The sequence below is a fragment of the Pantherophis guttatus genome, chromosome 2, assembly GCF_059756535.1.
Source record: "Pantherophis guttatus breed Tessera chromosome 2, ASM5975653v1, whole genome shotgun sequence".
In the NCBI taxonomy this organism is placed as follows: domain Eukaryota; kingdom Metazoa; phylum Chordata; class Lepidosauria; order Squamata; family Colubridae; genus Pantherophis; species Pantherophis guttatus.
Genome location: NC_142064.1, coordinates 32,511,437 through 32,525,320, shown reverse-complemented (window position 1 = coordinate 32,525,320; position 13,884 = coordinate 32,511,437). Strand labels below are relative to the sequence as shown.

Here is a 13,884-nt window from a genome sequence, read left to right as displayed (position 1 = left end):
TCTAAGATTGGCAATTAGAAAAAGAAAAAACAAGCCACTCGGGGATTTCATCAAAATCCTGAGTTGCCCAAGGCTAAAGGGGCACACAATCCAAGTCACAAGGACCTATTGTGGCATATCTATTTGACAAAGTACTAATGGTATTAGCAAAATGCTGATAGAGTCTGAAGAAATAATAGGTATTTTATCAGATTATACTCCCAATTAAAAAGTATACAAAATGAGTCTACTAATGGTAGCATTTGCAAAAGGGAGTTATCTTCTGATTACTAGGCATTAAAAAAGAACATGAAAATGCATGTTGAAATACATAGGTATCTCAGGAAACCAAAATACAAAATAAAACTAAAATCCAAGGAGCCTCAAAGAATTACACAATCATTTTCTCAGTAGACTTGAAATTAATTCAAGAGGAATTCAAATACTTAAACATAGCTTCATATAGATGCTATATAATGAAAATACATTTTTTATAAAGGGGCTTCTAAGCAAGTCACTACAAGGTTAGCCCCAATTGCAAATAATTAATCTTTTATCCAGCTCCATTCTTTTAAAAGATTTGACTAAGTTTACACATACTAAGTCATAATGTAATTCGTTTGTTTTCAGCTAAGTATATTATAAAAATCTATGCAATGTGGATTATTCATCAAACCATAGCTAAACCATGTCTTAAGTGCAACATGTAAATCAGACTGTGGTTTAGTGTATCAGTACATTTTAGCGTAATTACTTAATACCCCTCTTAAGACAGCTTTCCTCTTTAAAATTCCTGTCTTTCCATAGCTGTGGGAACATTAGACTTAAAGGAACCTTAAGGTTAAAAAAAATCATATTTGTTGCTTTTTTTGCTTGGATCCCTAGCAGTATTATTTTTCTCAAACCAAAAATAGCATTTTGTTTTTCTAACAAAACTTTCCTTCAACCATCTTCTTTTAAAGCTTATCCTTTCATTTCCACAGCATTTTTTGCAATCTTCGCTATATCATAGAACTATTGTGTTTCTAGCACCTCTATCTTCAACTCTTACTAAATTAACAGATAATTCTTCATTTGATATATATCACAGCACATTAAATCCATTTTCATAATATATACATGGTTTATGCATGAAGCAGAACATAGTGGTAGCTTCTACTGCAAGATGCTGATCACATTTTAATACATGTCTGTCCAAATACTTTCCTTTCAGGACAGAAGGCGAGAGTGTCCCTCATTTACTGAATTATTTTAAAATGTTTATAGAATTTCTAAAAGATGAATTACTAAATTATTACCTTTTCTGTTCTCTAAATAGACACACCTTTTATTTTTAAAATGAAATAGATCCATAATGATAGATCTATAATTTATTTATTTATTATTTATTAGTTCAATTTATATGCCGCCCTTCTCTGAAGACTCAGGGTGGTTTACAATGCACTATAGCAATAGCCTTCATTCTTTTGTATATACCTGCTTATTAGGGCTTTTGGCCCCCCCATAAGCGGTGTTTCTACAAAGTCAGCTTATTGTCCCCACAATCCGGGTCCTCAATTTGCCTACCTCGGAAGGATGGAAGGCTGAGTCAACTTTGAGCCTGGTGAGATTTGAACTCGCACTAATTGCAGGCAGCTGGCAGCTAAGTGCTACATAACAGCACTTAGTCCGCTGCACCACCAAGGCTCTAATGATGCACCATCTTTGTGAGGGTTTCCCAAACAACAGAATATTTGAAGAAGTAGGAAAAAAATAGGACCTGTTATTATCAAACTTGCAAGTTATGCCAAAACACCATCTCGGAACTTTAAATATCTATAGCAAGCATTACTATTTAAGATTGTTGCTTCACTTTCAACTTTTTAAAAAAAATTCAGGAGGGGTGAGAGAGAAACAAGGACATTTTGGAGTAGAGGTGAAAGGTACATATCTTACCAAAGGCCAATGAGAAAGATAAAAATACAGGTTTGTATTTAGCCATTAGCAAAGTCTACAATAGGATTATGCCAATCTTGCCATCAAATCTACTATGAAAAATATTGATTTTCTGTCAGAAAGCATCACTTTGAGAAGACGCGCACACGGCCACAATCACATTATACACACACTGGCGTGTGCATGTGCATGCACACCTCCACTGCCATCCCCCACGTATAGATGGATAGATAGATAGTTACACGCTGGAGGGAACAATATAGGATAAAATAAAGTTTCTGAGAGAGTACACCTATGCAGTAAGAAATATATAACAAAAAATTGTAAAATAAAACTATTTTCTGCTACATGCTTAGACCAGGTGAAAAACAAACAGAAAAATCAAAAAAGGTATTCTCAGATACAGAAGTAAACTAAATGACAAAACTCATTGTTTTTTTTCAGAAATATCTCTTTTGACTTTCAGGTGCTAGATTTAAACATACATCATTTTGCAAAATAAAGTAGGAATCACTGAATACAAATAGCAAATCTAAAATTCTATTACATTCTGAAAGTAATTTTTACAAAGTATGCCAGTCCCTATCTATTGAGGCACAATTTAATATTCTTTTGGGGCTTTTCAATATTGCTGCCAGAAGGTAAACTCAGGCTGGAAAGCAACTTTTGATTATTTTTGTGCAGTACAATATGTTATGGTGCAATATGCACCAGAAAACAAGTGTTCTGCCAACACCATGACATTCACACAAAGATTCTCCCAACTTCTAATAAGTCTAAGCTCATTAAGACAGATGTTTCTGACAGAGCAAAATATAAACTCTGCAATGCTTCTGAAACAGCTGATAATCCCTTAAAGGAAGTACTGTTAATAACATCTTTATATATTTTCTGTATCAACACTCATGTCTGAGAGCATTTTATTATCCAGCTGAAGTAAATTTTGAAGAATTTTCTTCTATTTAGCCAACAAGAATTAATTCTAGACTGTAACAGAAGTATTTGCTGGGACACAGTCCTAGTCAAACACATCATGGTTAATTACCAAATGCTAAGTGAGTCAGGGAAAATATCACACAAGAGGCCTTAAAGATTGGACAGTTACTACTCACTCAGTCAGTGACAGAAACATTCCCCACTGAGACGCATTTGGATCATTATTTTGCCACTGGTGCACCTGCTTGAAATTCACCAGCTGCAGTGAATCAACAGATTTCTATAGAGGCTGGTGGAAGATTTCTTCTTCAAGCAGTAAATTAGTAATATCAAACTTATAACATACTGTAAGGCTACACAGAGTCCTCAGATATAGAACTAAAATATTAGATCTACTTAAGTATTTATCAGCATTTTTAATGTCAATGATTAGAAGATTAAAGGCAAGAAGGGGAGAAACATAAGATTAATAGTTGGTTATTTGTAAAATTAATAATAATAATAATAATAATAATAATAATAATAATAATAATAATAATAATAATAATAATAATAATAATAATAATGGTTATTGAAAAAAACCTGCCCAATGTTCCTCCCCAATTAAAAAAAAAATTATTTAGTGTATTACTTTAGAAATGTTATGTATTTTATGCTATTTGATATGTGGCATTCCTATGTTGGATAATGGATTTTAGCCTTTTTCCTCCACATAGCCTTTGCCAAATTGTTATCTTTTTAAATGTCACTTCCACCCTACCTTTAACAACTGTTTTACAGTTAAATTGTGATTCATAACAAATGCTACAAAAACAAAGCAAAGCAAAAGTTCCAGATATTCCAGAACTTGTAATGTATCCGTTAGTAACAATAGAAATTCAGTATCAAAATTTTAAAACCACCCATATCCTCACAGAGGGACTCTGGGCAGTGTACAAATAAAATACTAAAAACATCAAAACTGTATATAAAATTTTAAAAACATGCAAGCAATGTTAAAAATGAATTAAATGGTGGGGGAGGGGAGGGACTAACCAGCCCATAGCTGTAGGCTCCTCTGTATCTTTTCACGCCTTTCTGGAAAGCCAGGAAAGTGGAATCCCACCTCATATCTGGGAGAGAATGTTCCACATGGCAGGAAAGAGTCTGTCTTCCTGGACCCCATCAGTTGGAATTCTTTGGCTAAAGGGGTCCACAACATACCTGCCTTGCTTGACCGTGTGAGATGGGTTGATGTAATGGATTGAAGACAATTGTATAGGCTGGTGCTGCGCCAGAAGCCTGTGCAACCGGCGCTTGAGTCGGACAGCGAGGAGGCTGAAGAAGATGTGGTGCCAGAGGCAGGGATTCAGTCAGGGCCTTCAGAACCTCCAGAGGCTCCTTTAAAAGTGAAGAGGATAAAGAGGAGGAGCCTCTTCTCAATGCACGGGCACGCAGAGCTGCCAAAAGGCAGGAGTGGTTCCTCAGGAGGAGGTCTCCTCGAGAGTAAGGCTTGGGGCTAATTGGCCACTCCCTTAGCCTATTTAAGAAAGAACACAGCTTGCAACAAGCTGCAGGAAACAACTTTAGTTCGCTAATCATCGAGTTTCGATTTCTCTGCAACCTTGCTTCTGGGCTTTCTGCCAACTCCAGTAAGACTCTGACAATCTTATCTGTGGAATTCTGCAGTGCTGTGGAGTTGGAGTCAGAGTCGGAGTCGAGGAGTCGGAGTCGGAGGAAATTTTGGGTACCTGGAGTCGGAGTCGGAAGTACAAAAAACTGAGGAGTCGGAGTCGGAACATTTATCTCCCGACTCCATAGCCCTGACAGTGCTGTGGAGTCGGAGTCGAGGAGTTGGAGTCGGAGGAAATTTTGGGTACCTGGAGTCGGAGTCAGAAGTACAAAAAACTGAGGAGTCGGAGTCGGAGTTGGAGACGGAACATTTATCTCCCGACTCCACAGCCCTGGAATTCTGGCAGGCTGTTAAGAACGCTTATTAAGAGCCGGCATTTGCTAAAACTGCGTTATTTGAGTAAACTAAGTTTTGTTCAGAGTTTGTGTCTGAACAAAATCTTTGGGATCCGTAGCTGGGGCAAAACGATTGTCCTAGCTCAGCTTCAGCGCACATGCATGCACAGGCCAACTGATTGTCTGGCCTTCCGGTCCTACCGGAAGTCAGGAGATGGGCCGTTTCTGGCCTCCAGAGGGGTGGGAAAGGCCGTTTTCGCACTCCCCAGGGTTCTAGAAAGCCACTGGAGCCTGGGGAGGGCAAAAAACAGGCTTGCCGGGCCCACCATGCCATCGCGTGCAAAAAGTGGGGGGAGCACAGGGAGGTCCACACATGCATGTGCAGGGGTGGGGTCAGGTGCATTGAACTGTGGGTATGGGCACACGTGCATGCACAACCCTCCCCCACTCCCCCCGCTTTTGGCACGCGATGACAAAAATGTTAGCTATCACTGCCCTATACCATTTCTGTTCTGATCCAGGTCACATAGGCAGATGCAGCTGGATCCTGATTCCAACTTCTACTCCAACTCCTCTTCTGAACCTGACAGGGCCATGACAATTTCAGACAAATGGTTGTTGAATCTCTTCTTAATAATATCCAGTTCATATATTAAAGCTTTGATTTAATTTAATTTAAGACTTTAATTTAAACCTTTAAAGTTAAAGAAAAAAGTTTATGGTTGTGAATGTTATCATTAATGTAAGGTTGCTTAAATGCGTAGCTAGAGCTATGGATAAACAGCTTCAAAGTTGTGTGTGTATGTGTATAGTGATAGATAGATAGATAGATAGATAGATAGATAGATAGATAGATAGATAGATAGATAGATAGATAGATGAGATATGCAGATGATACCACTCTTATCGCAGAAACCGAAGGGGAACTAAAGAGCCTCTTGATGGTGGTGAAGAAGGAAAGTGCAAAAGTTGGCTTGAAACTTAACATTAAGAAAACTAAGATCATGACATCTGGCCCTATCAATTCCTGGCAAATAGATGGGGAAGAAATGGAGGTAGTGACAAATTTTATTTTCCTGGGCTCCAAGATCACTGCAGATGGGGACTGCAGCCAAGAAATTAAAAGTGGCTGGATGGAGTCACTGAAGCAGTAGGCGTGAGCTTAAATGGACTCCAGAGAATGGTAGAAGACAGGAAGGCCTGGAGGAACGTTGTCCATGGGGTCGCGATGGGTTGGACAAGACTTCGTAACTAACAACATACATACATACATACATACATACATACATACATACATACATACATACACACACACACACATACACACACACACATACACACACACACATACACACACTTTGGTTGATTAACTCTATGGAATTAGTCCAAGTACCCACAAATGCTATAGGTACTCGTTATATTTGAAGTAAAAGATAACATTTATTAGTTGATACAAGAAGATAAAAATACCTCTCTTCTAACTAACAACTTTACAGGGAGGTTGGGATTAAGTCTCAAGTGAGAGAATGTGTGTTCTATTTTTCTTAAACAAAAATATTCCTTTGACTAATAGAACAGCTGAGAATCAGCAAGAATTGGGTGTGAAGTTCCTAGCCCATCCCTATTTATTTCTCACTATCAGCCCTAATCATCAAATAGCTCATAGGTGCAAAGTAATGCTACCATCTTCAACCTTTTTCCTCTTCAAAATGAATGGATGGATGGATGGATGGTCTCACCCTTTCGTAATTCAGAAAATTAAACAGTACTGCAAAGACTGATTCAGAAGAAACATCAAAGGAAAGTTGAAAAATGTAAATATCAAAAAGACTACTGAACAACAAGAAAGGAGCAGAGGAAATTGAGTTTACTATCTGGTTCATACAGAAGAAAATCTCCTGTATTTTCTCTAGTGAATTCCACCTAATTAGAAAGCTTCCAGGGGCATTGCCTTGTAAAACTTCAGTTCATAGACCAAACCAAGAAGTGTGTTATGGAGAAGTAACCAGAACTCTCACTCCCTTGAGCATAAACGGTAGGTTGTAACTGAGAGATCAGAATAAGCACAAGATGGGAAGGTTCAAGAGAGAAGAGTCTAAACTGAGAATAGCCGGAAGTTTTGAATCTTTACAAATCAGTTTTTAAAAAGCAGTAGAAATCAATAAATATGAATTTGTTGGGTTGGTTTTCTAGAATTCTGAAGCTGCACTTAGTCAATTCTAATAAAAAAAACTATTCTGAATTCCAGATACGAGTACAATTTTGGAATTCCATCTCAAATTCCTATTCCATTCATATTCATAAAATATTTACAACAAATAGTAAATATTTCATTATTTTGCTTAATATATCAGTATGTGTTTTAATCCTTCTGTATAATTAATAAGCATTCGTTAACAGCTTGGTAGGAAGAAGTCAACTCTATACTTTTTTCAAAGTGAAAACTATATTTTGCTTTTAGAATTCTAACATAGGAAGATGTTAAAATAATTGCAATGTTTTATGTACTAAATAGTTAAGAAATATGATAATAAAATGCATGTAGAAATATAAATATATTTCTCAAGGAAAAAAGTCCCAGTTAGTAGGACTTAAGAACAAAACCAGTAAGAATCTTTTCTCAAAATAGAGCAATAATGCTATATGATACACACTTGGTTTTTATGCCATCTAGTGGGCATTATTTTTACAACACTGCTTCTATAATAATACTGGGTGACATGTACCCAACCATACCTTAAAATACAAAATACGTTCACACTTTCAACTATCAATTATTGTGCCTAATGCAGAGTCAGCAGTCAGATGGAAAACAATGCTGTATTCCACATCTTTTTAAGTGTATGTTATCAACATTCTCACAATACTTACCATGGAAACTACCATCTACGAATATCAGATTTAGACTCTTTTGCAACATAAAACTTTTATTTCCTGCACTAAATAAATACTGCATGCTACATTACATTTCTACCCATTATTTGGTGACATCCAAATATGCACATAAGAGAATCATACTTGTTGAGTATGCCTGTTACATGCATACAGCAACAGATAATCTATAAACAGCCTAATATTTGAAAGCATGGGTTTTTTAAAAAATATGATGGCCTCTTTTTTCTTAAACAGATGACTTAAATGGAAAAACCTATAATAAAATATGCTGCCAGCTCATTTTATATGAAATGAGTAACACAATTCAAAATTAGAGGCCTCCCAGCAAACGTAATTCAGATACATTGAACATGTTTAGTACTATGATATACAATAATCGACCCCAGTTATGTGAAAGGCCCTGAATTATTGTGGTTTTGGAAAGCAATTTGGGGCTATTTGACTCGTGTGCAAATAAAATCCTAGCCATAATATTATATTAACATTAATCTTTTTTTGACTGAACAAATATTTGGAAATGTAACTCACCAAACTAGCTGTCAGAGAAGGAGCGGATTGTCCGAGAGCTTGGGTGCGCATTCGGACAAGATTGGAAGTTTCGCCAGTTTGCCATGAATGTTGGGTAACAGCATTTGACAACAAGTACCTGCCTGCCAAGAGGACAAAAATAATAGTTAAAACTAAGTTTACAGAACATAATTTAGAAAGTTAACAAAGTGCTACAAAATTAAGGCAGGTAAAAGCAAATCTTAGAGCAGTGTTTTTCAACCTTGGTAGCTTGAAGATGGGTGGACTTCAACTCCCAGAATCCCCCTGCCAGCAGCGCTGGCTGCGGGATTCTGGGAGTTGAAGTCCACCCATCTTCAAGCTTCCAAGGTTGAGAAACACTGTCTTAGAGCTAAAAATTGGATACATTTGGAGAAGTTTAACAGAAGGTACAAGTAGTCCTCAATTTACAGCAGTTCATTTAGCGACCGTTCAAAGTTACATCATCACTGGAAAAAAGTGACTTAAGACCATTTTTCACACTTACGACCATTGCAGCATTCCCCCATGGTCACATGATTAAAATCCAGAGGCTTGGCAACTGACTCATATTTATGATGCTTGCAGTGTCCCGGGGGGGGGGGGGGTCACATGATCTCCTTTTGTGACCTCCTCATAAGCAAAGTCAATGGGGAAAACAGTTTCACTTAACAACCGTTACTAATTTACCAAGGGCAGTGATTTACTTAACAACTATGGCCAGAAAAGTCGTAAAATAGGGCAAAACTCACTTAACACAGCTCGACTGTGGTCTTAAATTGAAGACTACCTGTAATTCTCACATTTCTGCTTTTATATGCTTCTAAACTCAAGAGTCTTTCAACGGAAAGTAATAATTTTATATGACAAACTGACATGGATGAACAGAAATAGTTCAGCTACTGGTTAATAGCATTTCCTTTCTTCTTTCATTTGTGCTGCCTTTTTGAGATTAATAAACTGTTAGATAACAACTCTCCTATAAACTATCCACTGCACCGTCAGAGGCATGTAATATACCTGTCAATATAATTTAGCTGTTTGTGTTATTATTTTGTTTGTGAATGCCTGCAGTTCAAGATGTGTATGTGGCCAGTCATTTAAGAGACTAAAAGAAAAACTCGTACATATATATTATGCCAGTTACTAAGTGTACTGCATTGTCAAAATACTAAATCAATAGATCTCCTGACAGAAATAAATCATTGGAAATCTATTTGATCTTTCAAAGATAAAGTTATTGCTTTAAAAAGTTGAACATTATCTAACCAAAATAAAGAGCTTTATCTAAGGTACAATCAATATCAGGTCCACAGAATCCAATTCCAAAATAGGGAATCTTTTTTTTTCTTCTTCCCTCTGCACCCTTTCTGACCTTCTGTTCTTCTGACCATACCTTATGGTATGCCCAGAAGAACATAGGGGAAAGATTTTTCATAATATCCATTCTAGAAAAGTATCTACATCAAATATACTTTTATCACTATGATTTAACTTCAGGATGGAAAATACAAAATTCGTATTTTTAGAATCTAGCCAGGAGTTATAGTTTATTACCGTATGTTTTCCCATTGTATCAATCTCACCAAAACAAAAGATGAAATACACATGCCTGCATTTGTGTTTAACATAAATATATGTAAATTTAATATAATACTCATTAATCTTCATATCAAAAATAGATAATGAATGGATTTTAAACCAATGTGTTCAAATCCTTCATTATTATTATTTAATTTTGTTGTGGCTACATCAAGAAACTTTATTTAAACCCAACAGGGGAGGAATACAAGCAGGCATAAAAAGTATGGTGCTGCGTAATTCATGCATCATTTGCTGCTTACAACTTAAGGAAATTAGCATCTGTCAAGTGTATTACTCAAGTACATATGGTTAAAATTAATGGACAGTACTTCTTTCTCTGCCAGATTTAAAACAGTGATGAACCTCCAGTCTATTAAAGCTGATAAAATTCAATCAAAGCTAGAATTACAGCTGTCCTAATTATGTTGTCCTTGGCTAATGCAAGCGAAACATTTGTATGAACCCCATTAACAAAATTCAGCACTTTCATGCCCCTTTCCTTTTTTCATATAGTAATAAAAGTTATCCAGCAAACATTATTGAGGTCCTAAAATATTCGCAGCAGTTTGAAATAATTGCCCAGTTAACATTAACAATTAGTGTTATTTTAATTCTTTGCTCTTTAAAAATGACTTTCACTTTTTCAATACGGTCTGTAATAAAGGAAGAAATGAGATGCAGCTCAACGCTTAAGCTAAAATTAATGTCCATAAATAATAGAAACGTTTTAGAAATAAGTGGCAAAAGTACATTTTGGATTGAGTAGGATGTACTTTAATCAATATCACAGTTCATTACATCAGAGAAAATTACCGAGTGGATACAAAGAAAAAGAGGTTTTTTTAAACACGAATTCAATTTTAATCTACTTAGATCCTTGAAGTCTAGTCACTGTTTTATAATATCTGTATCTGCAGTATATCTTTATAATATCTATTACATGATGTTATGTATCTCAGTAATAAATGGATTGCTTTAATTATTTCTGTTGCTTTTATGCCACTTCAATCAAAAGCAGTTTAAAGAGCTATATAAAAACAATTAATACCCCATCCCCAAAATCTATATAACATGCAGTTCAACATAAATAACAACAACCAACCATACATTCCAGATTCCATCAGGTTCTTCACCTTGGAACTAAACTGCTGGGTCTTAGCAAACTACTGTATTTTTCGGAGTATAAGACGGAGTATTCACTCCCCCTAAAAGGGAGTGAAAATTTAGGTGCTTCTTATACACCGAATGTAGCCCTGCCCACTCACTGGCCCCCACCCTTTGGCCTCTGCCTCGCAGCAGTTACCTCCTTGCAAGCAAACAGCAAGAACAAAACAGCTTTCAGCTTCAGCACAACCTAATTAGCACAAATTGATTGGATCGGCCTCCCGACTCTCAGCTGATTTGCACTCAGCTGTTTTGCGCAGGGCTTTGCTGCTTGCTGCAAAGAGGTACATTGCTGGAGCAGATTTTTTTTCCCCTTGTGTTAATCAAGCTATGCTGAAAACGAAACTGAAAGTAAAGCAGGCTATTTGCTGCAAGGACGCAAAATTGCTCAGAGGCACAGCCACAGAGATTTCTTTTTCTTCTTTTCCTCACAGAAAAGGTAGGTGTGTCTTATACTCCGGTGCATCTTATACTCCGAAAAATACGGTATTTGAATCTTAGCAAACTATTTGAATATTAACAATGATGCAGATCTTCTGAAGGTTACTGATGACATAGGAGAGGAACTCCAGCATAGAATACTCAACTCTAAATCCTTTCCTATAAACTTTGCAAGTAGAGAGAACACCTGGCTGCACACTTTGTAAATATCTCTTAGGCAGGCAAATTTTACTTGAAGCAGATGATCTCATAGATATGTAAGTGTCAAATTATGTAGAACTTTATAGATGATTAAAAGCACCTTGAATTGCACATGAAATCAAAATGGCAACCAATGCAGGTCCTGTAATACTGATGATGAATGACAATATCAGAACAGTTCTATTAATATATGTTATTAAGTTTTATACCAATTGGAGTTCCCAGGTGACCTTCAAGGTGGCCCTTATAAGCATATTATAATAATCCAGTCGAGAATGATAAAGTCATAAGTGACTGCCGCCAGTAAATTTTGTTTCAAGGAAAGTTAAGTGGTCAACTGCGTGGAACTGGACAAAGATTCTCCTGGCCATATCTTCTAGTGGGAGTTCTGAGTCCAGGAAAACTTCCATATTCTGAATCAGTTCTTTCTGAGGAGCCCCACCCAAATCAGAATTAATGTTGACACTATCTTGGAATAATTCAGGTTCTGAATTAATAGATACTCCGTCTTTTTACTTTCAGTCTCACTGTCTTTCTCCCCATCTAGACCTGTTCAATTCTTTTCTGATACAATTTTATGGAATTGTCAAGTGAGCAGACGTGAAATAGTATTTAACTTTCACCAAATTTACTTTGTTAAAAAGCCATAATAGCAAGGAAATATTAGTCTGGCCGAAAAAGACAGCTCATGGAAAGATTGATGAAAGATCAATCCAAAGAGCTATTTAAGCCATTCTTCTGCTTTTAACTCAGGCTAGTTAATTAATACCTTTGGGAAGTTCAGAAACAGGGCATGAACTCAGACATCCTGCCTACTCCCATTATAAGATACTTTGCATCTGTTTGATAAAATGAAGAATATCTTCAACTTTCACTAAGTAATATAGGTCTATTATTATTCCATTTTTTCCTTAATAACATCAAAATAATTTGTCATCATCATAACCTATAGATAATTTCACAATCTAATTATGCATTGTATAAAAATTCAACTGCATTGGTGAATTGTTCATCCACTACTGTACATTGGCATCATTTGGTTCCTTGTTTTTCTAGACAAGCATTCTATATTGCGTAAATGCTTAAAGTTTCTTAAAAACCTCTATTGAAATTTTAAAAAAATCCTAAAAAGAGGATCTTTTGTTCTGTGACTAGCCAGCATTCAGCATATATTGAGAATATGAAGTTTCTATTTGGGGAGTACATTCACTACATATTCTCAAAATTTCAAGTGTCACCAGGTCTAAAATGTTTCTGTACTGTATCCATTACCTCTCATGCTTCCTCAATATTTTTCTCCTCTAAAATATCTCAATTTCAATGTAGCATTGATTGATTGATTGACCGATTGATCATATGACATCAAGTTGAAGTCAGCTCCTAGCAATCACGTAGATATTTTTCCATGAAGGTGGGACTTATTACATCACCTAATATTCTTCTATGTCTAGACAGCTTTGCCTCAGCAATGTCACTGTATTGGTCCTGAAATAGCTAACATCCATTTTCCTTTAACTGGTATAATTACTAAAAAGAAACACTTCAACTGCTCAAATTTTACACTTCAAAGTTTATTGTGCAAGCTCTTTCTTCTTTGTTCTATTCTTAAGTACCCTAGTATCACTGCTATCACTTATATGGTTATTTTAATGATCTGCTTACTTTATTTAGAAAGGTTCCTGCAGAAGATGAATAAAAGGATGAGTAACCTATAGTGTGCTATCCTATCTGCCAATTAACTCTTAGTCAAACTTTGAAGAATGCATTCCACTTTTCTGAATCAATTATTGTTGTTAGTTGCGAAATCACGTCCAACCCATCGTGACCCCGTGGACAACATTCCTCCAAGCCTTCCTGCCCTCTACCATCCTCTGGAGTCCATTTAAACTCATGCCTACTGCTTCAGTGACTCCATCCAGCCATCTCATTCTCTGTCATCCCTTTCTTCTTTTGCCCTCAATCTTTCCCAACATTAGGTTCTTCTCCAGTGAGTTCCTCCTTCTCATTAGGTGGACGAAGTATTTGAGTTTCATCTTCAGGATCTGGCCTTCTAAAGAACAGTCTGGGTTGATCTGCTCTAGGACTGACTGGTTTGATCTCCTTGCAGTCCAAGGGACTCGCAGGAATCTTCTCCAGCACCATAGTTCAAAGACCTCAATTCTTTGGCACTCAGCTTTTCTTATGGTCCAACTTTCACAGCCATACATTGCAACTGGGAAAACCATAGCCTTGACTATAAGCACTTTTGTTGGCAGGGTGATGTCTCTGCTTTTTAGA

General features: G+C 36.5%; 1 protein-coding gene across 4 annotated transcripts in view; it reads right to left on the bottom strand.

Moving 5' to 3' along the window:
- Window positions 1–13,884, bottom strand: part of MAST4 (microtubule associated serine/threonine kinase family member 4) — a 199,890-nt gene that overhangs the window by 155,685 nt on the left and 30,321 nt on the right. For all 4 annotated transcript variants that reach the window (XM_034441014.2, XM_034441015.2, XM_034441016.2 and 1 more), the window contains exon 3: window positions 8,221–8,342. In XM_034441014.2, coding sequence (XP_034296905.2) covers window positions 8,221–8,342 — 122 coding nt within the window. The remainder of the gene's footprint in view (window positions 1–8,220; window positions 8,343–13,884) is intronic.